The sequence below is a fragment of the Puma concolor genome, chromosome A2 (genome assembly GCF_028749965.1).
Source record: "Puma concolor isolate L17-30 chromosome A2, mPumCon1.1.hap2, whole genome shotgun sequence".
In the NCBI taxonomy this organism is placed as follows: Eukaryota; Metazoa; Chordata; class Mammalia; order Carnivora; family Felidae; genus Puma; species Puma concolor.
In genome coordinates, this window is record NC_141668.1 from 42,821,153 (window position 1) to 42,848,853 (window position 27,701).

Sequence of the window (27,701 nt, forward strand, 5' to 3'; positions counted from 1 at the left end):
CCCTGGAAAGAACCGGTTGGGACCTTATTCTAAATAAGACCTGTATATCCCAGTGCACAGCTAGCTCACTGACTCCTTGCTGGCTTTCTGTCACCCTTCAGTTGCTCACTTAGCTAAAAATCGCACCGCCAAGGTATCAGGGGAAGAAAGCTTCGTAGAAAATCTCTCCAGCTGGCTTTGGACAGTCACCGCAGGCTATGTAGGCAAGGTGAAAGTTCCCTTTGGGGAGGAGGAACCTCCACAGCCTGTCATTCAGGCCCCCCACCCCCTGAGCACTATTGCTACTCACGGCCAAAGCATGGCCTGCTCCCTTGGAATTCACAGTTCCTATTGTGAATTACAAATCCGATTCCCAAATGTGTTCTTCATGGAAAATTGATGATTACATGTTTGCCTAATTGAAATGACTGTGAATTATTCAGGGAATAACTTTATTCTCTGCCTTTGAAATACTCTCCCAGGAAAATGACCTATGTTGTATGTATGGATATAATTTTGAAAATTGAGCAACGCCAGATGTTTCCCTAGCCAGCAAATAACTTTTCCTTTCCTCCCAGATTTTTCCAGAAGAGTTCAGATTCTTTTAAAAATGTGGATTGCCATATTATGAGTACCTTCAAGAGTTCTCAAACCCTATTTATAGATGAGGAAGATAGGAATCCCAAAGGTGTTTTGCTTTTGTAGATCAAGTTGGGGCATTTTCTTTGTTCGTTGTGTGGCTTTTAGTTCCATTTTTAAATCTTTCTTTTCTATTAAAAGAGTCCTAGTTAAAATATAAGCTTTGCAGTGAAGGCGATTTTAGATAGAAAAACCCTTTCTTTAAAATGTTGTGATAGCTTTCTAGTCAGAGCAGTTTCAAAGCAATACATGTTTGTAGGCACAGTAATGAGGTGACTTGACCAAGGCCACCATGTTTGCCAACTGCATCATTGCACAAAGGGGCTTACAGGTCATAGATGCTTTCAACGTCATAGATGCTTTGTGCCTTAAGCATTTTGACCAAGTCCCCTTGGGTCCTCATTTATCAATTTAACCAACACCAACTGTGCAACCCCCATGTGCCAGGCACTGTGCCAAGGGATTGGGACAGTGCAATTATGAAGACAGTGGCTGTCATTAGAGAGCTCTGGCTTCACACTGTCCAGGCTCATGAGTATCCTGAGTCCTCTTCTTCCATCAGTCATTGTTAGCAGTACACCTGCGAGGGCAAGTTGCCTAGGGTTTGTGGTAAAGAAGGGGAAATACTAAGATGCTTAACATGGGGGCACTAATAATCAAAGAAGACACTGGGGCATCCAAGAGGATGAGGAGAGTTCCTTCAGCAGTAGTAATCAGAGAGGGCTTCCTGGAGGAGGAGGCATCTAAGCACAGCCTTGCTTGAGAGCTTCACAAAGATTGCTGTCACAATTTAAATTTCTTATCTATAAAAAGTGTTTTTGCCTCCCCCCTACCTCTCAGGCTTATTCATTTTTATTACCTTGGAACACAGAGGAAGTTAAGTTGAGGGAGTTATTTGTAAGTATGGTCCTAAGACCCTGGTCATGTCTAGTTCTTTATTTTTGTCTTAATTTTTTTTTTTTTGAGTTTCAGGTGTACAATATAGTGATTCAGTACTTCGTATATTACAAAATGGTCACCACAGTAAGTGTAGTTACATGTGTCACCATACTCAGTTGTTACAATACTACTGATTGTGTTCCCTGTGCCATACATTACATCCCCATTCTTAATCATTTTATAAAGGGAAGACTGCACCTCTTAATCCCCTTCTAGTCATGTCTATTCAGAGGACTACACTCTAGGAATTAGAGAGGAGATGATTGTGAATATCCTCATTCTTTGGATAAATCCCTGAATCATTTAGGTTATTTCCTCATAAACTCCACCCCTTATGTGTATCACTGGCATCCTAAAAATCCATTTGTTGATTAATTTGCATGTATTAGCCCCAGGGGTGGGGGTTCGGTATAGCAACTAAGATGTGGCACAACTAAATTACCTCAACAGTTTTAAAATCTCGGAGAGGAAAGTGGAAGCAGGGGAGTTCCAAGAAAGCTGCTTTTTCTACATTTCCCTCCCCACTTTTGTCAGACCTAAGAGGATAGGGAAGGATGCCCATAGTCATTATAAATACTGATGAAATGACACTCTGGAAGCCACCACCGCAGAACACCTGCTGCCATTATGCCTGAAGGATTTAATAACCTCCCCAGTGGTTACCCAATGTATTTTAGTCAGGACAGTGCTAACTAAATATCAAAATCAAGAGGCCTATTGCCCAGGGCTCTAGAATTCCTTCCTTCCTGAAGACTTAAAATTTAGTGTTTATTTATTTTTGAGAGAGACAGAGACAGAGACAGAGCACAAGTGGGGGATGGGCAGAGAGAGGGAAAGACACAGAATCCAAAGCAGCCTCCAGGCTCCGAACTGTCAGCAGAGCCCGACGCGGGGCTCGAACTCACTGACCGCAAGATCGTGACCTGAGCTGAAGTCAGACACTTAACCGACTGAGCCACCCAGGCGCCCGGGATGTTGATACTTTTAGAAATCAGAATCACTTACCTTATAAATTTGTGTGTTTTTTTTTCCTTCAGACAAGTTTTGGTACTGTCGACTTTCACCCAACCACAAGGTTCTGCATTATGGAGACTTGGAAGAAAGTCCTCAGGGAGAAGTGCCCCACGATTCCTTGCAGGACAAATGTAAGTGGCTCTCCTGTGTAGGAGGACTGAGTTTGGGTTGTTTGTTTCTCTTCCTGGTCACAAAATAGCACGCAGGAAAACTACCAGCCCAAATAAATCCACTGGACGTGTCTCATCTTGTTGTAGGTCCTGGCCTGAGCGTTCTCATCACGCACGAGACCCTGATAGACTGGGGCTTCGGGACAGAAAAGGGGAGGGCACAGAAGGAATGCTCACATATCTTTCCTGAAAAATGTAAAGCTGGGTTTCAGATGTCCACTTTCACACTACTCCTCCAGTTGCTGTTTTAAGGAGCAAAGACAATAGAAACCTGACTCTGTCGATTGCCTTTTTCTGATGACCCAGAATAATTTTCCATGAATCATGAACTTGATCCCTACCGCATGTACTCATTATAGTTTAGTGTATCCCATGACTGTAATGCAGAGCTAATGGGAGACCCCAGGATGGCTAACCTGCTTCAGAGAAGTAACTCAGGCATTTAGAAAATTTATTTATATTTTTTAATGTTCATTTATTTTGAGAGAGAAAGAGGGCACACGTGTGTGTGAGACACGGAGGGGCAGAGAGAAAGAGAGGGAGAGAGAGAATCCCAGGCAGGCTCCACACTGTCAGCAGGGCTCAAACCCATGAACAATGAGATCATGACCTGAGCCAAAACCAAGAGTTGGTAGCTCAATCGACTGAGCCACCCAGGGGCCCCTGACACTTAGAACATTTATGATCAGTTACATTCTATCATCAGCTAAAATACATATCCCTGAAACACATATTATTTGTATTTCTTTGCTGTTTCTGTACAATTCTATTTTAATGTGTATGTTTTTGAAGAGCCAGTAATTTGCCAGATTATTTTAGCCCAACACCAAACCAGGGTCCAGGTTCTTAGACAGTATTAAGTGTGCGAATTAAACCAAGTATTATATAAACATTAAAATACATAAAGGTGATACATTCATTTGGAAGAAAAATGAGATAAAATGAACATAACCTCAGAGGACATCCCAGTTAGAGAAATCAGAGTGGGAAAGAGTGAGAAAACAAATAAAGAACACTATTAAGTAGCCTTCAAAAGTTACACTGACCCTGCATAAGTCATCTCAGCAGGATGTCACAGACTGAATCCTTAGCCCCAAGCCCCAAGGTCTTTCCTCTCATCACCCCAGGGCCCAAGGAAGTCAGCTCTGTACTACCTTCCTTGCAGCCCATGGCCACCAAAGGCAAAAAGTAACCACAAGTGACAGATGCCTGACACATTCAGAATCTGCGCTGACATATCAGGTGGACAACCTAGAACATTCTCTCTTCCTCCAGCTTAAAAATGGAACAGTCTAGTCTTTGTAGAGTCACTTAGCTCAGAAAGCAAGCTTGTTTGCTTTCATAGGAGCACTGCTTCTCTGGCCCACATTATTGGCCTCGCTAGTGGAAGGTGGAAGAAATCTGAAGCCCACAGCTACAGCGTCTGGGACAGTGTCTCTGCATTGGCAGCGTTCCAGGCCTCTGCCTATAATGAGGATCCTCCCTTCAAGTCTCAGAAAGCCTTCCCCATTCCACCATGGACAAGCCAGGCCAGTGGTTCTCAGAGTATGGTCCTTGACCCGTGAGCAGCATCTCCTGAAAATTTACTAGAAATACAGATTCTCCAGCCTCTTTTCTAGTCCTACTGAATCAGAAACTCTGAGGACAGGGATTGGCAACCTCTGTCTAAAACAGACTCTCCAGGCAGTTCTGATGCACACTCAGAATGAGAACTGCTGAGCTAGATACTGCCTGATAATCTTCGTGATGATTTCCTAAATTTGGCTTTACCAGTAAGTAAATATTGTAAAAGAACAAAAAAAAAGTGATTTGACAGTGGGTTGCCAACTTTTCATTTTGGTAAAAAAAAGTCTAGTAAGAAATAAGATCTAACTAAAATTTAATATCACATTCCTTTCATTAAAAAAAGAAGGGGGAGGGGCTCTTAATCATGAAAAACAATAAGAAAGAGCTGAAAGACCTAATCTCGGAATATAGGACAGTTACTTCTACTAAATTAAATTAGCTTTATTAAAAACTCACAGCTTGGTCTTCATTTTCCTCTCTTTGCTGTTCACTGGTGAAAACTTACTGGCAAAACTTTGCTCGCGAACTTGGAACTGTCCAGAGGCCAGCAATTTGGAATCACTGCTACAGTGGGAAAATGAAGAGTTAATGGTGACTATTGCTCAAAGCAAACAGAAGTTTTTTGGGTTTTTTTTTTATGTTTATGTATTTATTTTTGAGAGGGAGAAAGAGTGAGAAAGAGAGAGAGAGAAAGCTACGGAGGGACAGAGAGAGAAAGGGAGACAGAGAATCCCAGGTAAGCTCCACACTGTCAGCACAGAGCCCAGCATGGGGCTCAAACTCACCAAACTGTGAGATCCTGACCTGAGCTGAAATCAAGAGTTGGGATGCTTAACCAACTGAGCCACCCCGGCATCCTGCAACCAGTTCTATACACAGTCTGCCACAGTCTCATTCTTCACCTGACCACGAAATAGGGAAAGTGGTCTGGGGAAAACACACACACACACACACACACACACACACACACACACACTCAAACACACTTGCACACAGCATAATTCATTTTTTTTTCCCACATGGACCAATGAATCAGCTTTCCCACTCACTGGACATATTATTTATTCCCGTAGTTATAGGGATATAATCCACTTCTCAACCCACATATAGGCATTTGATTGGCATTGTTTACAGGTGTTATATGCAGCACCCCCATTCTAGCTGTTTCTGTTGCTTAGGAAACTGGTAGCCCAGCTCCTAGAGAAGGTCAAGGGGTGGACAGCTCCTGAACTTGTAGGGGCAGTTCCTGGGCTTGCCCACAGGCTGATGCCCCTACCCCCAGCTCTACCAAGGCCTGCACCCCCAGGAACCCAGGGTAAAAGTAACTGGATATAAACCAGGAATGCCAATGCCAGAGAGAACCAGCTTGCCAGGGCGTTCACAGAGGAGCAAGGTTAGAGCTGCAGATCTCTAAACAGCTTTTGGTGGTGGCCACAGAGTGATACTGGTCCTGGGAAAGGGTTACAATCGTCCATTCTGACAATGGCTCCAAAACTCTAGTCTTACCTTACCTTACCTCTGCAGCCTTTGAAATCCAGTACTTCGGAGTTCAAAAGAGTTTCTCCATTAACAGTCTATCCATTGAAAAATAAACCAGGAATGCATACTTGTACAGGTGTATGCATGCAGGGGTGTGTGTGTGTGTGTGTGTGTGTGTGTGTGTTCTTGAGATTATATCTGTAGGCACATGTGAGCCAAGTAGGGGGTGTATTCACGTAAATAAGTAAAATGAACCTGGTATGTGCTCGAGATGAGAAGCCCCATCTTGGGAAACTAAAGTCTGCTGCTTCAGGCCTGGCACCTGGTTTGCCTTTAATTTCAATTCCATGGGCATTCTGCCCATCATCTTAGAGCCCTTAAAAGTCATAAACCTCGGAGTAGCCATACTTATATCAGACAAACTAGACTTTAAATTAAAGGCTGTAACAAGAGATGAAGAAGGACATTATATAATAGTGACAGGGTCTATCCATCAGGAAGAGCTAACAATTATAAATGTCTATGCGCCGAATACCGGAGCGCCCAAATATATAAAACAATTACTCATAAACATAAGCAACCTTATTGATAAGAATGTGGTAATTGCAGGGGACTTTAACACCCCACTTACAGAAATGGATAGATCATCTAGACACATGGTCAATAAAGAAACAAGGGCCCTGAATGAGACATTGGATCAGATGGACTTGACAGATATATTTAGAACTCTGCATCCCAAAGCAACAGAATATACTTTCTTCTCGAGTGCACATGGAACATTCTCCAAGATAGATCATATACTGGGTCACAAAACAGCCCTTCATAAGTTTACAAGAATTGAAATCATACCATGCATACTTTCAGACCACAATGCTATGAAGCTTGAAATCAACCACAGAAAAACGTCTGGAAAACCTCCAAAAGCATGGAGGTTAAAGAACACCCTACTAACGAATGAGTGGGTCAACCAGGCAATTAGAGAAGAAATTAAAAAATATATGGAAACAAACGAAAATGAAAATACAACAATCCAAACGCTTTGGGACGCAGCGAAGGCAGTCCTGAGAGGAAAATACATTGCAATCCAGGCCTATCTCAAGAAACAAGAAAAATCCCAAATACAAAATCTAACAGCACACCTAAAGGAACTAGAAGCAGAACAGCAAAGGCAGCCTAAACCCAGCAGAAGAAGAGAAATAATAAAGATCAGAGCAGAAATAAACAATATAGAATCTAAAAAAACTGTAGAGCAGATCAACGAAACCAAGAGTTGGTTTTTTGAAAAAATAAACAAAATTGACAAACCTCTAGCCAGGCTTCTCAAAAAGAAAAGGGAGATGACCCAAATAGATAAAATCATGAATGAAAATGGAATTATTACAACCAATCCCTCAGAGATACAAACAATTATCAGGGAATACTATGAAAAATTATATGCCAACAAATTGGACAACCTGGAAGAAATGGACAAATTCCTGAACACCCACACTCTTCCAAAACTCAATCAGGAGGAAATAGAAAGCTTGAACAGACCCATAACCAGTGAAGAAATTGAATCGGTTATCAAAAATCTCCCAACAAATAAGAGTCCAGGACCAGATGGCTTCCCAGGGGAGTTCTACCAGACGTTTAAAGCAGAGATAATACCTATCCTTCTCAAGCTATTCCAAGAAATAGAAAGGGAAGGAAAACTTCCAGACTCATTCTATGAAGCCAGTATTACTTTGATTCCTAAACCAGACAGAGACCCAGTAAAAAAAGAGAACTACAGGCCAATATCCCTGATGAATATGGATGCAAAAATTCTCAATAAGATACTAGCAAATCGAATTTAACGGCATATAAAAGGAATTATTCACCATGATCAAGTGGGATTCATTCCTGGGATGCAGGGCTGGTTCAACATTCGCAAATCAATCAACGTGATACATCACATTAACAAAAAAAAAGAGAAAAACCATATGATCCTGTCAATCGATGCAGAAAAGGCCTTTGACAAAATCCAGCACCCTTTCTTAATAAAAACCCTTGAGAAAGTCGGGATAGAAGGAACATACTTAAAGATCATAAAAGCCATTTATGAAAAGCCCACAGCTAACATCATCCTCAACGGGGAAAAACTGAGAGCTTTCTCCCTGAGATCAGGAACACGACAGGGATGCCCACTCTCACCGCTGTTGTTTAACATAGTGCTGGAAGTTCTAGCATCAGCAATCAGACAACAAAAGGAAATCAAAGGCATCAAAATTGGCAAAGATGAAGTCAAGCTTTCGCTCTTTGCAGATGACATGATATTATACATGGAAAATCCGATAGACTCCACCAAAAGTCTACTAGAACTGATACATGAATTCAGCAAAGTTGCAGGATACAAAATCAATGTACAGAAATCAGTTGCATTCTTATACACTAACAATGAAGCAACAGAAAGACAAGTAAAGAAACTGATCCCATTCACAATTGCACCAAGAAGCATAAAATACCTAGGAATAAATCTAACCAAAGATGTAAAGGATCTGTATGCTGAAAACTATAGAAAGCTTATGAAGGTAATTGAAGAAGATTTAAAGAAATGGAAAGACATTCCCTGCTCATGGATTGGAAGAATAAATATTGTCAAAATGTCAATACTACCCAAAGCTATCTACACATTCAATGCAATCCCAATCAAAATTGCACCAGCATTCTTCTCGAAACTAGAACAAGCAATCCTAAAATTCATATGGAACCACAAAAGGCCCAGAATAGCCAAAGTAATTTTGAAGAAGACGACCAAAGCAGGAGGCATCACAATCCCAGACTTTAGCCTCTACTACAAAGCTGTCATCATCAAGACAGCATGGTATTGGCACAAAAACAGACACATAGACCAAAGGAATAGAATAGAAACCCCAGAACTAGACCCACAAACGTATGGCCAACTCATCTTTGACAAAGCAGGAAAGAACATCCAATGGAAAAAAGACAGTCTCTTTAACAAATGGTGCTGGGTGAACTGGACAGCAACATGCAGAAGGTTGAAACTAGACCACTTTCTCACACCATTCACAAAAATAAACTCAAAATGGATAAAGGACCTGAATGTGAGACAGGAAACCATCAAAACCTTAGAGGAGAAAGCAGGAAAAGACCTCTCTGACCTCAGCCGTAGCAATCTCTTCCTCGACACATCCCCAAAGGCAAGGGAATTAAAAGCAAAAGTGAATTACTGGGACCTTATGAAGATAAAAAGCTTCTGCACAGCAAAGGAAACAACCAACAAAACTAAAAGGCAACCAACGGAATGGGAAAAGATATTTGCAAATGACATATCGGACAAAGGGCTAGTATCCAAAATCTATAAAGAGCTCACCAAACTCCACACCCGAAAAGCAAATAACCCAGTGAAGAAATGGGCAGAAAACATGAATAGACACTTCTCTAAAGAAGACATCCGGATGGCCAACAGGCACATGAAAAGATGTTCAGCGTCGCTCCTTATCAGGGAAATACAAATCAAAACCACACTCAGGTATCACCTCACGCCAGTCAGAGTGGCCAAAATGAACAAATCAGGAGACTATAGATGCTGGAGAGGATGTGGAGAAACGGGAACCCTCTTGCACTGTTGGTGGGAATGCAAATTGGTGCAGCCGCTCTGGAAAGCAGTGTGGAGGTTCCTCAGAAAATTAAAAATAGACCTACCCTATGACCCAGCAATAGCACTGCTAGGAATTTATCCAAGGGACACAGGAGTACTGATGCATAGGGGCACTTGTACCCCAATGTTCATAGCAGCACTCTCAACAATAGCCAAATTATGGAAAGAGCCTAAATGTCCATCAACTGATGAATGGATAAAGAAATTGTGGTTTATATACAGTATGGAATACTACGTGGCAATGAAAAAAAATGAAATATGGCCTTTTGTAGCAACATGGATGGAACTGGAGAGTGTGATGCTAAGTGAAATAAGCCATACAGAGAAAGACAGATACCATATGGTTTCACTCTTATGTGGATCCTGAGAAACTTGACAGGAACCCATGGGGGAGGGGAAAGAAAAAAAAAAAAAAAAAAAAAGAGGTTAGAGTGGGAGAGAGCCAAAGCATAAGAGACTGTTGAGAACTGAGAGCAAACTGAGGGTTGATGGGGGGTGGGAGGGAGGAGAGGGTGGGTGATGGGTACTGAGGAGGGCACCTTTTGGGACGAGCACTGGGTGTTGTATGGAAACCAATTTGACAATAAATTTCATATATAAATAAAAAAAAAAAGAAAAAAAAATTAAAAAAAAAAAAGAAAAAAAAAGAAAAAGGCAAAAAAAAAAAAAGTCATAAACCTCATTCCACTAGAAAAATGAAATGTTCCTTTAATTAATTTCAAGTGCCTTGCTCTTGTCATGTACGATTGCCCTCTCTTGAGACCAAGGGGGAAATTGTCTTCCGCCCCTTGAGTTAATCAGTGCTGAATATTGAGATATTGATGAACCAAATAGTGTAATTGAATCTTCTTGCTATAGAGAGTGCGAGTAAAGATTGAGGGCCTCTCCTTGGCTCTCTTCATCCCTGAAGGTTTAGGAAGTCTCTTCTCATATTACTTTTGTTTGGCAGGAGATACGGCCCTACATCTCTCCCGCTAAGTTTACAGGCTTGCATCACCCTCACCAGACACTAGACTCCATTGCTTTCCAGCTGTGCCCCAGGCCCCTCAGTGCCTCCCTTTGAAAGAATCTAGGCCAGAGCTTCTCACCCCCACATCCAAGGGGCCAGAAAGAAGGCTCACTCCCTTGCACAAGGCGATTAAGCCTATTACAGAGGGTGGGAGGGGCAGCTGAGACAGCAAAACAGAGTGGGCAATTTGGGTCACTGAAGCACAGTGAATACTTCAGGTCCCTTGATCTATAGAGACAATTTAACTTTGATTATTGGTAATGAGAATAATCGCGGACAACATTTATTGAGTGCTTACTATATGCCAGGCACTATGCTAAGAGCTCTACATAAATTACCCTCTCACCAACCTGGAGAGGTAGACATGATTGCTCTTGTTTTACAGTTAAGGAAATGGAGGTACAGAAAACGTGGCCGGGAAACAGAACAGAGATCTGATTGCAGCCATCCAATTCCATGGCCCAGGCTTTTCCCCACTACCTGTGCTGCCTCGATTAGAAGCCAACAATGATCCTGGCTCCTGCAATAGGACTTCATTCTTGGAGCAACCATATGAGTAGCTGATGCCATAGTTTCCACATTGCAGATGAGGAAGGTTAGGCTCCAAGAACTTAAGCCCAAAGTGGTACAACCAGTAGGTGGATCTAGAATTCAAAGCCAGTCTGATACCAAGGGCACAGCCCTTCCCACCACTCTGTGCTGCCAGGATAGAGATCAGATTCTTCATTGAACTGAACAGGGATAGGATCAGCCTGTCCCTCCTCTGAGCGTCACCACTCACCAGAGCGTCTATGGAGCTGTGTCTGCAGCAAGGGCTCTTGGCTTACTAGCTACTTCCTGGGGTGGTTTCTGCCTCAATGTGGCTCTCAGTGGTGAAAGTTAAAACTATGTTGGTGGCCATGTGTGCCTTTTCAATTGTATTTTTGTTTTGAATCACAATTACAGATCCTTCCACAGATATCAGCAGTTAAAGAGTTTCCTAGAGAGTCTGAAGTGATAACCACATCTGGGGCTCTGTTCAGCATGATTTGAGGATTCTGACAGCTTCCAAACGTAGGGAGTAGTCATGACCAAGCAAGGGAGGGTAGGGTAGAAGAAAAAACAGTCCTGACTCTGTCCTCCACTAACTATGTGACATTGTATAATTTATTTCCTCTCTTGAGGCCTCAGTCTTCCCATTTGTAAAATGGTCGTATTGAATGAGATGATCTCAGTCCAGCTCAAACTGAGAAAAAAGGGCAGAAAGAAATGAGGCCATACCTCCAAAGATTTAGAGTGGACTGTTGGGTGCCAGAGGGACCCTTTTGATTCCCATATCTCTGGGCACCCTTTCTTTATGCTGCTCCCACATAAAAATGCCTAATGGAAACACTAGCCTGACTTTGAAGTAATCAGGAGCCCGTTCCTGCCTCCTCAGAGTGTAGATTCAAGAGACGTGAGTCTGATTCTGCTCATGGGAATAGAAAGGACGGCATTCTAGCCTTCTGATGCCTAATCTTCCAATGCATCTAGAGACAAACTATGCAAAGAGCAACCTTTAAAAGCCATGCTGTATTTTTAGAATTTTGTGTTTCCTTTTAGCCATAATCCTGTGAGTAATATAGCAGCTTGTCTCCTTGACAGGGGACAATGCATATAAAAAACAGAATATGTACTGCCACAAGCACAGTAGAAAAGTGCCTTTTCTTCCCCGAAGCCTCCTCATTAGAGATTCTGAAGACTACTCCCACTGTAGACCTTTGTGTTACTCTTGTCCCGTTCCATATGATGGCTTTTCAAAGCCAAAGGGTAACTTAGTATTTATAGATTGTAGAAACTCTTTCTAGTTCGTTGACCATGTTATATATGATACAACAAAAGACTCTCTGCACAGTAACTGTGACTCAAACTCCATCTGAAGCTTGAGAAGGCTTTGACTTAGGATGTTAACTCTTTCACAAATTCACTTCAGTGTCGGGTTTTCAATTGAAAAGTAAACACGGAGTTGACCCAACTTCCCAGAGGGCCCAAATGTCCACTCCTGGGGTAGTGATTAGGCAACCCAATTGACCACTGAGGGGAACAGGGCTGATCACTGGTTATAAAAAATGGATCTCAGAAGAACTGAAGTCAGTGGTTGTGGTCAAAAGTAGGTCCGGGAATTATAGAGACTGTCTTTAGGAAGATGCCAATTCAAAGGGGCCAAACAGAGACAGGAAAGACATCCCAGGTAAAGGATTCTGCCAGTGAAGATAGGCTGCATTGCTGACTTATGCTGCGGGAACAAGTGACCCTCCAGATCACAGTGGCTTATGACGCTAAGAGTATATTCTCATTCATGTTACGTGACTGACATGGGGTGTGAAAGTGCTGCCCCACATAGTCACTCAGGGACACAGGCCAGTGACTGCTCTGCCCTCCCACAGCTGTGCCATCTGGATGGAATATATGGCTTGTTCAGTTTCTGAAGAGATTCTGGTGGACAGTGACTTTTTACTGCCTCTGTCTAGAAGAGACTGGCATGCCGTTGCCTCTCACATTTCACTGGCCAGACATAATCATGTGGCCCCACCTAACTGTAAAGGTTGCTGGGAAGTGTAATCTTCCATATATATGTCCAGAAAGGGAGGAAAGCCAGATACCACTCAGCACAAGTAATTTCTGCCAAAGGGATCTAGAATTAGGACTGCGGGATGAAGGAACAGACATGGTGGGACAGATAGCAGGGAGTATATGCAGAGATTCCTGGAAGAGTTGATCAAAACCCCACTTTTCTCTGGGGCTAAAGAAAGCTCTCGGGGATATCGACAGATTTGAACAAAGTCTTAGGAATTTTAGGGTACCTGAAAAATGTTAGCTTTTTAAAAGGCCTTCCTGTTGTATCATTTTGATATTCTATATATTTCATAATTTCGTCTTCGTCTAAATCTCTCCCCCACAACCCAATTCCCCAATAAAAGCAGGGGAATTTTAATTATGAAATCTCTCATCATCTTCTTCATTAAGGGAGTCTAAGGCATTGGTTACTTGAAGTTTCTGCAGATCCTAAGTGGGCCTCTAGATTCACAGTCCCTTGTGGGACTACAAGATCAGGGATTGGAGAGGGACAGGTGACTTTACAGTTTTTTAAGCTATGGTTCCAAACCATCCCACTGCCTTCCCTCTCTCAGGTGATCTTGACAAAAGTTTGAAACGCACAAACCCGTCTTTTATCTTCCTCCAAGTCCTGAGTAAGACATGAGATAACATCATTTTATCTAACTGCATTATTCTCCAAGATAAATACTGGCTACCATCTCCCTATCAAAAAGGAATGTTCCCTTTATTTAATTGAGTTTACTTTCGTTGTCTGTAAAACAGAGATTACAAAAATCTGTCTCCCAGAGTTGTGAGAATTAACAAGGTGGTAGAGAGTGAGGATTTGGAGAGTGACTCTTCAGATTCAGATCAATTTTTTGTGGTAAGGTTGCTTCTCCTCATTATCCAAAACTCAGAAGCTAATAGCTTCTCAGAAGCAAAGCACTTGGCATTGTTCCTAGCAAAAGGGGTCTTGCCTAATATCAGGATTAGCACCACTGGTATTATTATCATTATTATTACTACTGATTCTAGTACCATCACTTTTACATGACTATGATAGCTTTTCTTAGGAATTTGTTTCACAAATGGGCATTTGTTTCACAAATTCTGGTCGTGAACATAGACTTTTCTCCCCAGGGATGCTTTTTAGCAGACTATTTTCCTTTCTGTCCCTGGGACCCTGCCTGACTCCTCTTTCTCTTTTTGCCTCTTTTTTTATTTCCTCTTTCTGCGGTAGTTTCTCAGAATGACAACTGCGCCCGCCGACTCAGTGCTCACTCCTGACTCTTTATTGACATCTCAGCTTTCACATGGTGTAGTTACTTTCATTTTCTCTTATGAATTGCAGTGCCGGTGGCAGATATCAAAGCGGTGGTGACGGGGAAGGACTGCCCTCATATGAAAGAGAAAGGTGCCCTTAAACAAAACAAGGTATGATTCCGAAATTATTGCAAACAGTTCTATGCACACCGTGCAGTCAGCAACTGTGGTGGGCCCAGCCCTGCTTTAGTAGCAATGCGTGTGTGCGTGTGTGTGTGTGCGCATGCGTGTGCTATTGCACATCACTTATTCTGCCCTCCTTCGTCCTTTCCTAATGCTTTTACATCTCTCAGCCTTGTGATTTCACTGATCACTTTCTTTTTTTCTTCATGTTCTTTTTTTTTAATTTGAATCCAAGTTAGTTCACATATGGTGTTAATAATGATTTCAGGAATAGAATTTAGTGATTCATCACTTATGTATAACACCCAGTGCTCATCCCAACAAGTACCCTCCTTATTGCCCATCACCCATTTGGTTCATCCCCCCACCCAACACCCCTCCAGCCACCCTCAGTTTGTGCTCTGTATTTAAGAGTCTTATGGTTTGCCTTCCTCTCTGTTTTTATATTATTTTTTCTGCCCTTTCCCTATGTTCATCTGTTTTGTTTCTTAAATTTCACATATGAGTAAAATCATTTGATATTTGTCTGTCTCTGACTGACTTCACTTAGTATGCTACACTCTAGTTAGCATAATACACATCCATGTTACAAATGGCAAGGTTTTATTCTTTTTCATCGCCAAGTAATATTCCTGTGTGTGTGTGTGTGTGTGTGTGTGTGTGTGTGTGTACCACATTTTCTCTATTCATTAGTTGATGGACATTTGGGCTCTTTCCATAATTTGGCTATTGTTGATAGTGCTGCTATAAATGTTGGGGTGCATATGCCCCTTCGAATCAGCACTCATGTATCCTTTAAATAATTACTGACTAGGGCGCCTGGGTGGCTCAGTCGGTTGAGCATCCAACTTCAGCTCAGGTTGTGATCTCACAGCTCGTGAGTTCAAGCCCTGCGTCAGGCTCTATGCTGAAAGCTCAGAGCCTGCAGCCTGCTTCAGATTCTGTGCCTCCCTCTCTCTCTCTGCCCCAACCCACTCGCATTCTGTCTCTATCTCTCTCAAAAATAAATAAGCATCAAAAAAATTTTTTTAATAAATAAATAAATACTTAGTAGTGCAATTGCTGGGTTGTAGGGTAGTTCTATTTTTAATTTTTCAAAGAACCTCATCACTTCGAATCCCCACCACCTCTTCCATTTTCTCACTTCCTGTCCCCTTCCAACCACAGGAATTGTCCCTTATTGTTGTCACCCAGCCCTCTCTCAAGCCTTCTCCACTCATCCCCATCCATTCTCAGGGCCTCTCCTAACTTCTCATTTATGTTCATGTTCTCCCTTCCCTGACTTCCTCCCCAATCTCTTTCATTTTCATCTGCTGTCCTTACCTTCTTAAAATCTTCTCTGGAGTCTCTATGAAGCCTGGGAAAGGCAGAGACCAGATGATTCAAAATGTTTTAGAAAACTTAAGGGCCTGATAGCCTTCACCATCATGGAAAGTACTGTGAAATAACTGAAACCCATCTTAAAGGAGAAAACTTCCCCAAAGGTGAATACTCCTTAAATCTCCTTCATGTCACAATATTTTTCACCCTCCCCTCCTAGTTTACCAACCAACTGATCATCATAACAGACCATGTTCCATACTAGAGGGCGTGGGGAGGAGGCATTATCTGAAAAGGTGGAAGAATTTCCTTTGCCCTCAGTTTGGAAGTATTTGCCCTTGGAAGGGCCATCAGGGAGCCAATTATTTATTTCTCCCTCTCAGCATCTTGTAATACATAGTACCCATCCATGAACAAAATTATTCAGATTGATCTGGGTGCTCCAGCCACCTTGGCACCAAAAATACCACCCAGATCGATAGGTTTCTCCTTCATCGTCCATGTCTGTATCTAAGAGGAATGTAAAGCTTATACACATCTCCTTCTCAATCAGGTTTAAAGTGAACAATCTCTGATCTGTAATTTCAAATGTTGTAAGACAAAGGGGAATCCACATCTGCATAGGATGACCCTGTCTATGGTTAAGGAAAAACAAAAGTGCTGTGAAAGTACTATATAGGAAGATAAAGGGGAGCAGATACAACTAAGAAGGCCGATGGCAAGATCATTGTTTTTTAAGTTACATAAGTATTACTCACCTCAACTCTATGTGAATTCCTTCTTTGTCAAGCCTGTCACAACACCATCACGCAGTTCACTTGACTGACAAGTGTAATGACACGAGGGCATATGCCTAAGAGTCTGTGGATCATCCGTTACACCGCATTTCTCTCTTCTTCATGATATGGGGAAACAGGGGTTGTACTTCTCATCAGATTTCAGAGGAGCATCCTTAACTTTACCAGCAAACTAACTATACCAGCCTTCACGGTCTGCCTCCTTTACCCACTGAGATGCAGTACACAGTCTCAGGGAGCACTGGCTCCACTCGGTCCCATGGTTATATAACACTTGCCGCTGAGCAGGAAACAATGAGGGGAAATTGACAGCAACAAGAGTTTATAACCCAGAGAAGACCAGGAGAGGTGTAGTTGCTGGCAAAACAGATTGCCAGGACTCATGGACTCTGAGTAGGGATAGAGAGAATTCTGTAAAATATGTGTGGAGAGATTGGTTTCAGCCCCAACATATAATGTGCTTGGGAATTTTCACCCCTATCCTTATAGTAAGAAGAAATCGAATAAAGTGAAAATCCACAATTTTCTTGGACCTACCAGAGAACTGAGGTTGCAGGGCAAACTACCCCCCACCCCCGGAATCTGGAGAGTCCGGTGTATCCAAAGAATCACAGCCAGATGTGCTCACCGGGAGCAAAATGCACCAGTGCTATAAATTGTAGGATCAGTTAAGTGACAATTCTGATTAATTGCTTTAAGCTGAGTGAGGGCTAGTGTGAGAGGGAGGAACTTCGGGTTTCAGTCTTCTGGGGGTCGTACTTTCATGAGCTTTACCTCCAGGAACCCTAGAGATTCTTGCAGGGAAGAACTGAGGAGGACCACTCCTCATGTCTCTGGTAGGGGAAAGGGAAGAGTAATCATAAAATATGCCAGAGCCTTCTTCATAACAAAGCCCTTTTACCTATCTAGGTGAAGACAGTTTCCCCCATTTTACCCCATTTTAGCCTTTCTGCCTCAACTGTGGAGTTGGGCGTAGGGGAGAAACAGTCAACAGCAGTCAGAGCCTCAAGGAAATTGATAGGAAACTCTGCAGCCAAGAAAAAGGGGAGGGGTATGAGGGGAAAGGGAAGGCTATGCAACTTGAGAAGGCGACAGCCACAAGATATAGAGCCCCTAAAAGATGAGGACTTAAGTGGGAAATTATAGAAAACTGTCCCTCACCCATGTCCTAACACCACACTAATAAGACTCCAAGATAATAATGTTGGATCAGGGCTGAAAGATCTTCAAGGCATAAACTCTCTCTGAGGAGGAGTACTTAGGGAACCCCAAGTCAGTAGAGGAGACAAAAACAGGGACACTACAGGAATTTGAAGCCTCTGGCACTTATAGCTATAGCAAATGTTAAACATATCCCAATTCCTTGCCAGATCAACATAAATCATCACTCTAAAGGTCTATGTATCTTACTTCCTATTACCTGACACAACATGTCTAGATCTCAACCAAAAAATTATAGGAATGCCACAAAAAAAAAAAAAAAAAAAAAAACAGCCCGAAGAAACAAAGCAATCATCATCAGAACCAGACTCCATTATAACACAGATGCTGGAATTATCAGACAGAATTTTAAAATAACTAGGTTGGGGGAGCCTGGGTGGCTTAGTTGGTTAAGCATCTAACTTCAGCTCAGGTCATGATCTCATGGTTCGTGAGTTTGAGCTCCATGTCAGGCTGACAGCTCAGAGCCTGGAGCCTATTTCATAGTGTGTCTCCCTCTCTCTCTGTCTCTCTCTCTCTCTCTGCCCCTCCCCCACACATGCTCTGTGTCTCCCTCTCTCAAAATTAAATAAACATTAAAAAAATTAAAATGACTAGGTTATAAGTGTCATAGGCTCTAATGGAAAAAGTAGACAACCTGAAAAAACTGATGGGTAATTTAAGCAAAGAGATGGAAACTCTAGAAATGAATCAAAAGGAAAGACTATCAATAAAAACACTGTAACAGAAGTGAAGAATGCTTCTATGCTTCTAATAGGTTTATCAATAGACTTCACATGACCAAGGAAACTATTAGTGGCTTAAAGATGAGTCAACAGAAACTTCTAACCTGAAACGTAAAGAGGAAAAAAATGAAAACATTAGAACCCCAAAGAACTGAGGGACAATTGCAAAACGTATAACATATGTGTAATTAGAATACCGGAAGAAAAAGAATGGAGCAAAAGAAATATTGAAAGAATGGCTAATGCAATCCAAAATTAATGACAGACATAAAATCACAAATCCAGGAAGTTTAGAGGACACTAAGCAGGATAACTACTCAAAAACAAAAACAAAAACCACTTGGGCATGGAATATGCCAACTTCAGAAAACCAAAGACAAGGAACTGAAAGGAGAAATTCACAAATCCATGATTATATGGGGATTTCAACACCCCTCTGTCAGTAACTGATAGATGAAGCAGACAGAAAATCAGTAAAGATATTGATGACCAGAAGAGCACCATCAGTCAACTTGATCTAATTAACATTAGTAGAAAATCCATCTGACAACAGCAGACTACACATTCTTCTCTAGCTCACAAGAGACATTTCACCAAGATAGACCAGATTCTGGGCCATAAAATATATCCTAACAAATTTAAAAGAATAACAATAATACAAAGTATGTTCTCAGACCAGAGTGGAATTAAGCTAGAAATCAGTAACAGAAAGATAGCTGGAAAATCTCCCCAAATATTTGCAAGTTTAAGAACACACTTCTAAATAACCCATAGTTCAAAGAAATCTCAACGGAATTACAAAATAAACTAAATAGAAATAAAATATAACTTAATGTGTGGGATGGGGCAAAAGCAGTGCTTAGAGAGAAAATTATAACATTAAATGCATATATATTAGAAAAGAAGTAAGATTTAAAATCAATAAATTTTCGGGGTGCCTGGGTGGCGCAGTCAGTTAAGCGTCTGACTTCAGCCAGGTCACGATCTCGCGGTCCGTGAGTTCGAGCCCCGCGTCAGGCTCTGGGCTGATGGCTCGGAGCCTGGAGCCTGTTTCCGATTCTGTGTCTCCCTCTCTCTCTGCCCCTCCCCCGTTCATGCTCTGTCTCTCTCTGTCCCAAAAAAAAAAAAAAAAAAGTTGAAAAAAAAAATAATAAAATCAATAAATTTTCTACCTTAGGAAACTGGAGAAAAGCAATATAAGCCTAAAGAAAACAGAAGAAAAGAAATAATTAATATTAGAGTAGAATCAATGAAACTGAAAACAGTAGAGAAAATCAACAAAGGCAAAACTTGGTCTTTAGAAGAGATTAATAAAATTTATAAACTTCCAGCCTGACTAACCAAGAAAAAATGAGAAAAGACACAAGTTACCAATATCAAAACAGGTGTGGGGATGATGATCTCATTTGAGCGGATGATATGTGTGGGTGATGTGGCCTTCCTGTGTCAGACTCCTCTCCCCTTAGAGGAGATCAACAAAACAAACTGAGTAAATGGCGTTTTCCAGTCTATTTTGGGTTTTGGTTTTTGGTTTTTTTGTCATGGAACTCATGGAAAATTGAATGGATGGATGGATGGATGGATGGATGGATAAATGAGGCCCAGTGCTATAAACACATAGATAAATAGCCAGTAGAGGCTATTTCCTGGTATTCACCGGTCTAGATGTTCTGGTCACCACCAGCTCTTCCAGGCTACTTTGAGGGCTGAGATAGGCAGTATGTCTGCCAGCCTGGCTCTTTCATTCCATACACATGAAAATTGTTTGTCTTGCAACATCTATAGTGTTCATACACCCAGTTCATCAGGCAAAACATCAAAAGGCAAAGAGGAAACCGTGGGTTCTGAGAATTGCCTTCCTCAATCCCACACACCCACACCCCTTCTCCTAGTACTCCACAGGGCTGTTGCTCCCTACCTCTGGGACTTCTGGTAGAAAAGGGGAGACCTGCAGCTTAAAAGGAGACCTGACCAAAATGTGTCCACAAGAGATCTGTCAGTACATGGTAGAGGAAATAACTAAGGTGTGTTGCTGGCTCTTCAGACAGTTTTTCCAACTAGAGGGTAGGTTCTGACATTTCATGCCATGGGTCTTTTGGTTAGTTTAATCGCTGAGCAAGACAAACTGAGAATTAGGGTCCATAAGGGAGACACTTCATTAATAGCAATATATTGGTAACTGACAGGACTTCTCACTCATTCAACATCTGATATGTCAGGCACTGTCTAAGGTCCTGGGAATAGGAAAGGGAAAGGAACCAAACCTTTCCCTGAAGGCACAGGCACTTGTTCCTAGAGTCATTCACTCAGTCAGCATTGGATGCCAGTCAAGATGAGCTCTGAGCGTAAGTAGTGAACATAGTCCCCAGAAGGAAGATCTGACCAGATATCACTGATATGGATAGGACTATCCTTGACATAGCAGAAGCTTCCCTCTCACCATGTCCTAGAATCCAGCTTTTATTTTTCCAATGTGATTCATGAACCTGAAATAAGAAGCAGATTATACTAGAAGCTAATGTTCTAGCATCAGCTTGAAAACCCTGGTATTAACCCAAAAGCCCTTTACTGAGATTTACTTTATTCATCATTCATACTCATATGACATTGAGTGTCTTCCTTGTACCATGCCAGTGCCAGGAGCTAGGAATTGAAAGATAAGCACAACCTGGCCCCTGGCCTTGGGTGTCTAGTAGATATAAAATTTATGTGCCAACATGCAATTATAATCCAATATTGTCTATGCCCCAGAACCTTTAAATACAGGGAGAGTCTGGGAGACTTGAAAAAGGCTCCCAGAGGAAATGGTATCTGAGCTGAGTTTTGAAAAGGAATTGTTCAGGGGTAGAAGCAAGAGGAAGACTTTCTAGGAGGAGGAGAGAGTATGTGAAAAGGCACAGGGGCTTTCCAATATATGAAAGAATATCCTCTGATTGAGATACATTGAATTTACAGTATAGGATTGATAGAGACAGAGAGAAGAAAATGGGTGGGAGAACTATTGGCTGATAATGCTAAGATAGATTGGGGCCAGAAAGTTACAGCTGCCTGAAGAAGGCAGTATCCTCTATTATTATGTACTACATGAATGAGTAATTTTTGCCTTCTAAAATAGAAACTCAAACTCATAGAGATATAGATGAGCAGCAGTGTGTTACAGCTATGAAATCTACTGCTATGCCTATGGCCAATTTTAGCACACACACACATGCCAAGTTATACCCTATGTCTTTAATCAAAATGCTTTGCCCTCAAGACGACCTAGATACATGGTGGAGAACCAACACAGTTCAAGTGAATGCTGGGAAAGATGGCCAAATAAGGCATGTCACCCCAAAACAATAAAAGGAATGGCAGCCAACACTGGATACTGAAAGTATGTTGTATCAAACTCTACTCTTGTGTTCAGTCAGTCCATCATTTGACCCCTGGAAAATGGCAATCCTTAAAACAAAGTGCCATCCATGCCCAGAATTTCTCTGAGCTCCCCTGACCTAGCATGTCTTATCACTGGTCTTAGGGCCCAGGAGTTGAGGATGGGGTCAGAGGCCCCAGGGCATAGGTTGGGGGGGAATCTTCAGTTTCTCCTGCCTCCCATATCCCCAGAATTTTCCCATCCCAGGACTTCCTTCACATGCTGAGAGATGTGAATTAATGGAATAGAAGATGAAAATAAGGAGCTCCTGAACATTGTTTTTCACTGAATTAAATCCAGAGGGCATAAAAGACCTTAGGTTGTGAATAGCAAAGCCCCAGAGCATCAGATGTCTGAGTGCCACGGAGCGTGATGAAACCCAAGAGGGGGACGTTCCCCAGACCCATGACCACGACTCTACCTTCTCCTGGCACCTCTTTCCCTCACAGACAGTTTGGACAGGTGGCAGCTTCTGGAGTGTTAGTCCAAGAGGTGGCATCGCTCCCAGCTCTGTAGCCTCTGTGCTTGAAGTGCTGAAGAGCTGACCTCCACCAACGACTCAATGACAACAAGCCAGAGACGTCAATAAAACTCATTACAGGCGATAGCAGCCTTTAATGCAGTCATGTGGTTCAGAGAATTAATTCCTCCCACCCCTCCTAGGCAGCTTTAGTGAAATGAAAGTGGGGATTGACATCGTCACGAATTTCCCATTTCCTGCCTGTGTTTATCAGGAATCTAGGTCATGACAGCTCCGTTCTTTTACTCACGTCCTCACTGGTTTATGCCTTAGGAGGGCAGAGCCTGAAGTTTGCAGGCCCCCTCCTTTCTCTTCCTTCTCTGTGCCTCTGCAGAACAGACAGTGTCACAAGGACAACCACACTGACACTCTGGCCTCAAGTGACTTTAGCACCTAGTCAAGCAGCTGCTTCTGGGCCCTGGTGGTGTTCACACTGGCTGTCATTTGCAAGGGGATGATTCACGTGACTGCTCTCAGCAGAGGACCGGTTGTCCAGCATCCGCCCAGAAATCTGTTTGTGAATTTCACCTTTTTCCAGTGACCTCTGAAGCTCACCTAGGGTGGCTGCCAGGCTGCCATATACTGACTGGTCGTTCACAAGCAAAGCCTATCCTCCCCTTTCTATCCAATCGCTCAAGCATGAGTCAGAGGGTTTTCCTGAATGTTACTAAAATTTGTAAAAAATCATTTATATCAATGTTCCTAATCTAAGAACAATTTTTTCATGAATATATGAGATCAGAGCTTATATTTTATTGAATATACTTGTTTCTTTACTTGTTTACCCAAAGTGGGGAGGACATTTATTTGGTTCTCATGTTATGCTCTTACAGGTAATAATGTATACAGTTTTTGCTTGGTTTTGAGAATTTTAGGAATAATCCCAGGAATGAGATCCCCGGTTCTTGATAAGGATTGCCTGAATGGTTTTTTTAAAAAGATAACACCAATTTATGATATCACTGTAGGGCTCATGACAAACTAAAAGACCCAAGGGAGATGCCAAGCTTAGTGGAAAAAATATTTTTGTTTCGTTTGGTGAGCTCTTTTTGTTTCATTTTAATATTATTGGCCTTCACTGGGCAGACCTGAATGGGGGCCTGAGAGAGAAGAAAGGAAAATGGGGATGGGGTAGTTTTACAGAAGCTCCCATTCTTGACTTGGCATTCTTTGCTTCACTTGCTCCTACTTCAGGCAGGGTGAGGAGGCCGAAAGAGTGTGAGATCCTGGTAGGTCTGGGCTCAGAACAAGAGCTGTTCCTTCCTCATGAGTCAGATACAGACAAACCTCACGAGAGCCCAAATAGCCGGATGGTTGACTTTGTCAGGAGAGGCATCCAGCTAATGCTAAGCCTTCAGAATTCACTTGGCAAGAACTCTTTAACCCATTTGAAATTCTGAAATCTGGTGGCATTGACCTCATCTAGACAGATGAGGTCCATCTTCTTTCTGGAGCATTCTTGCTGTGCATGAGTGGCCAAAGGCAATCCTCTGATAGATGTTAGGCAGAGAGTGATGTGGAAAGCTATGCCCTCCTGAGAAATTATGCAATATCTGTGTGTTATAACAATGTAGAGCACCAATGTGGATACACTTGGCCCTTCTCCAGATTAGGAGCTGGTAGGGTGTTGAGATGTGCCATAACTGTCATCTTGCAAAGATTGTATCCTGCTGACCGCTCAAACTAGTAGAATAATCATTGTGCCCAATACTGTACAGCACATAGAATTAAATTCTTAAGACATACATACATATTAGACATGACAGTGTCTCGGCCAAGGTCATACAGGTACAATGAAATGGCAGTGGTGTTTAGTCCTTGGCCCTTTGTGTCTGACTCATAGCCTGCATTCAACAGGCACTCACCAATGAAGGAACCCAGGCATTCTGACACTGGGCCCTTGCTTCTCCGTTATACTCTGCAGCCTCTTTGGATAAAATTTAAGTTTTGTGTGGCCTTTGCTCTACAGTAGCTTAAGGAACAAAGGGCCTAAAGATAATGAGTTCACCCACAAGCCTCATGGACTCCCATGTAGCTTTCATGTTTTAGGAACCTCAGACCCACATGGACATCTGTGTATTTGGGGTAATCAACGATAGAGCAGCCCTTAATCTGCTGGTTAGAGAAGAGTTTACTATTTCTCAAGGCTTCCCTGGACCTGGAAAGGAGATGCTGAAGAAACAAGAGTGGCATGGCTTTGGGGCTATATGGCTTTGGACAGTCATTTAACTTCTCCAAGCCCCTGCCATAAAAGAGAAATGATCACACTTGTGCAAGGATTATCTTGAGAATTGAACGAGATGGTTCATGCAGACTTCCCCTGAATAGAAGGAAAGTGTGAACCTTGGAAAAAAAGGATGCTCCTTCCCCCCATCAGCCTCACTGACAAGCCCCTCTTGTGTGGGCTTATTCCACGTTCAGTCCGCAACCATTTGTAACTGTGGAACGAATGTACCCATTCTTAACGTGGTACTTTCTCTCATCCCTTGCAGGAGGTGCTTGAACTTGCTTTCTCGATCTTGTATGACTCAAACTGCCAGCTGAACTTCATAGCTCCTGACAAACACGAGGTAAGGGTCTCAGTGGGGTTAATTTGTGAGAGAGTGTCACATTTTCTCTAGAAGAGCAAGCAAGAGAGAAATATTGGAAATAAATTTCATTTTAAAAAAAAAGCCTGCCTAAGAAAAATCATGAACAAAGGAACATCTTGTTGATTTGGAATAGAATGGAGACTTCTTTAAAAACTGCCCATTATAACCAATTCAACCTCTTACTAGCTCGACCAGTAGTTCATGGTAAAGAAAAAGAATGTACAAATGCTTCATACTCAGCAAGGACATAATTGTCGATTTGAAGAAGAATCAGCCCTGGTCAAGCACTGGTTTTCACTGAGTATTTAATTTTTAGTCAGGATCTTCCCAAGATAAACGTGTCTCTCTTCTTTAAAACATTTGATGAAGTAGGTTTTCTACCATGTTTCTTTAAGTTATTTTAAGAGTTTTGGGCTGTCTCTGCTGTTGGAATTTTATTTTTGAGATGATTTTATTCCTTTTTGACATCTTGTTATATGTATAATTTGTTTCTCTTCTTGAAGCACGCTGTCAGCTATATTTAAAATATTTAGCATAGATCTAGGAAAATGTATTTGTAAGGTGAAATAGCAGCTATGGTTGATTTAACTTGTTCTCTTGTAAAACAGAGCCCAATATTATGTTTGAAACTCTTATTTTTAGATGATACCATTCAAATTTTTGTTTTACATACGGTTGCATAAACAGCTTTTAGAAAGGAAGGGAACATTTTAATGGAACCTGACTTTTGTTTCCGATCTCCCCTAGGAGACTCTGCTCATTTAGAAGTTATTCAGTATCTAGTTTTCACTGGTTTAAAGCTTTTGCATAAAATTGTACATCCCAAAGAGAGAGGAAAGATTAGATGCAAATCCTGCATTTAGAATGGTGCTTAAATGTAATTCTGTGTTACTTGACATTTAGTTTGCAAAAGGGTATGACTTTGTCTTCATCTTTCTGAAAATAGATACTGTGTCCTACCATTTCTCTTTTTAAACAAAATTGTGGTTATTCACAGGCCACCATATTTAAGACATATACAGCTTATACATAGTAGTATAGAAAACTGCTTTAAAATGTAGAAATGTGGATGTTATTTAAATCTCTGCAAGGCTGTTTTCTCCAGTTTGCATTAATTCCAGATAAGGATAAATGTTCTGGGACTGCCAAATTTTATTTATAACTGCCACATTTTATTGACATAGTGAGGAGAAAAATGCCATACACTTGTGAATACTTTTGCTGTCTTCAAATCTCTTTCATATGTATTACCTCATTTTATTTGCATCCTCGGTCAATAAAACAGAACATTCTATTACAGGTATCTTCATTTACCACATAAGGAGAGTGGCCTCCCAAAATCGAATACCTCAACATTAGTAAAGATGATAGTACTTACAACCAGTGTGGATTGCCCTGTGCCAGGCATCCTCTGTACTTCCCCTCACTTAATCTTCACATACCTCTGAAAGAAACAAACTGTGATTATGCCCATTCGATAAAGGAGGGAAGTGAGTCACAAAGAGGTTAAGAAAGTTGTCCGGAGTCAAACAAGTAGTACATAACAGAGCTGGAATTTAAACCACAGGACCCTTGCTCCAGAAACCCCGTCTCCCTGGCCCCTGCACTGTGTAGCCAGGAAGGCAGAGAGCAGGACCTGAACTCAGCTTCCTGCCAGTGCCTGTCACCAAGTGTCAGCAGTTAATCAACTCGGGGCCAATCTGGTCTCCCCTATACCTCCACCCACACCCAATTGCCCCCTCCAGATTCCTATCAAAGTAAATCCAATTATAGTGTTTATTTGCAAATATTCCTGTGTGCATCTCTGAAAATAGCATCCATTTGGAAACCTAACTACAATACCACTATTACACCTGACTTTTTTAGACATTTTGATACTACCATCTGTAGTCGGTTTTCAGATTTCTCCACTTGCCTCGTGTATGTATGTGTGTGTGTGAGTGTGTGTGTGTTTCTTTTATACTTTGTTCCGATCAGAATCCAAATAAGGTCCATGCATAGAAATTGATTAACTTGTTTCTTCAGTTTCTTTGAATCTGTAGGTTCCTCTCTTTCTCTCTATCTCCCTGTCTTATGAGCATCTGCTTTTGCTTTTTTTTTCCTTTGCAATTTATTCATTGAAAAAAACAAGTCATCTGTCTGGTAACCTTGCTGAGAGTCTAGATTTTGCTTTATTATAAGTATGTGTATTAGTTTGCTGTGGTCACTGTTGCAAAAAATTACCACAAATTTAGTGGCTTAAAACAACATAAATGTATTACCTTACAATTCTGGAGGTCAGAAGATGCACGTCTTTGGGGGATAAAATCAAAGTATTGGCAGGCCTGAATTCCTTTATGGAGGGCCTAGGGGAAAATCTGCTTCCTTGCCCTTTCCACTTTGGGAGGCCACCAGCATTCCTTAGCCACGGCCTCCATTTGTCCATGGAGGTTGAGTCTCCACAGCAGTTCATTCCAACCTCCTCCTTCTCTGTAGTCAGAACTCCCTCTCTCACTCATTCCTATTCTGTTTCCCTCTTCTATGTTTTAAGGACACTTGTGATTACATTAGGCCCACCTGGACAATCTAAGATAACCTTTCTACTTGGAGATCAGTTGATTAGCAATTTTAATCCCCTTTGCTGTGTACCCCAACATCCTCACAGGCTCCAGGGATTAGGACATGGTTGCCCTTAA

General features: G+C 41.8%; 1 protein-coding gene across 7 annotated transcripts in view; it reads left to right on the forward strand.

Annotated features, from left to right (window-relative positions):
• The window catches only part of ELMO1 (engulfment and cell motility 1), a 727,703-nt gene that overhangs the window by 695,935 nt on the left and 4,067 nt on the right, over positions 1 to 27,701 (forward strand). For all 7 annotated transcript variants that reach the window (XM_086692444.1, XM_086692474.1, XM_086692460.1 and 4 more), the window contains 3 exons: positions 2,595 to 2,702; positions 14,343 to 14,425; positions 24,928 to 25,005. In XM_086692444.1, coding sequence (XP_086548570.1) covers positions 2,595 to 2,702; positions 14,343 to 14,425; positions 24,928 to 25,005 — 269 coding nt within the window. The remainder of the gene's footprint in view (positions 1 to 2,594; positions 2,703 to 14,342; positions 14,426 to 24,927; positions 25,006 to 27,701) is intronic.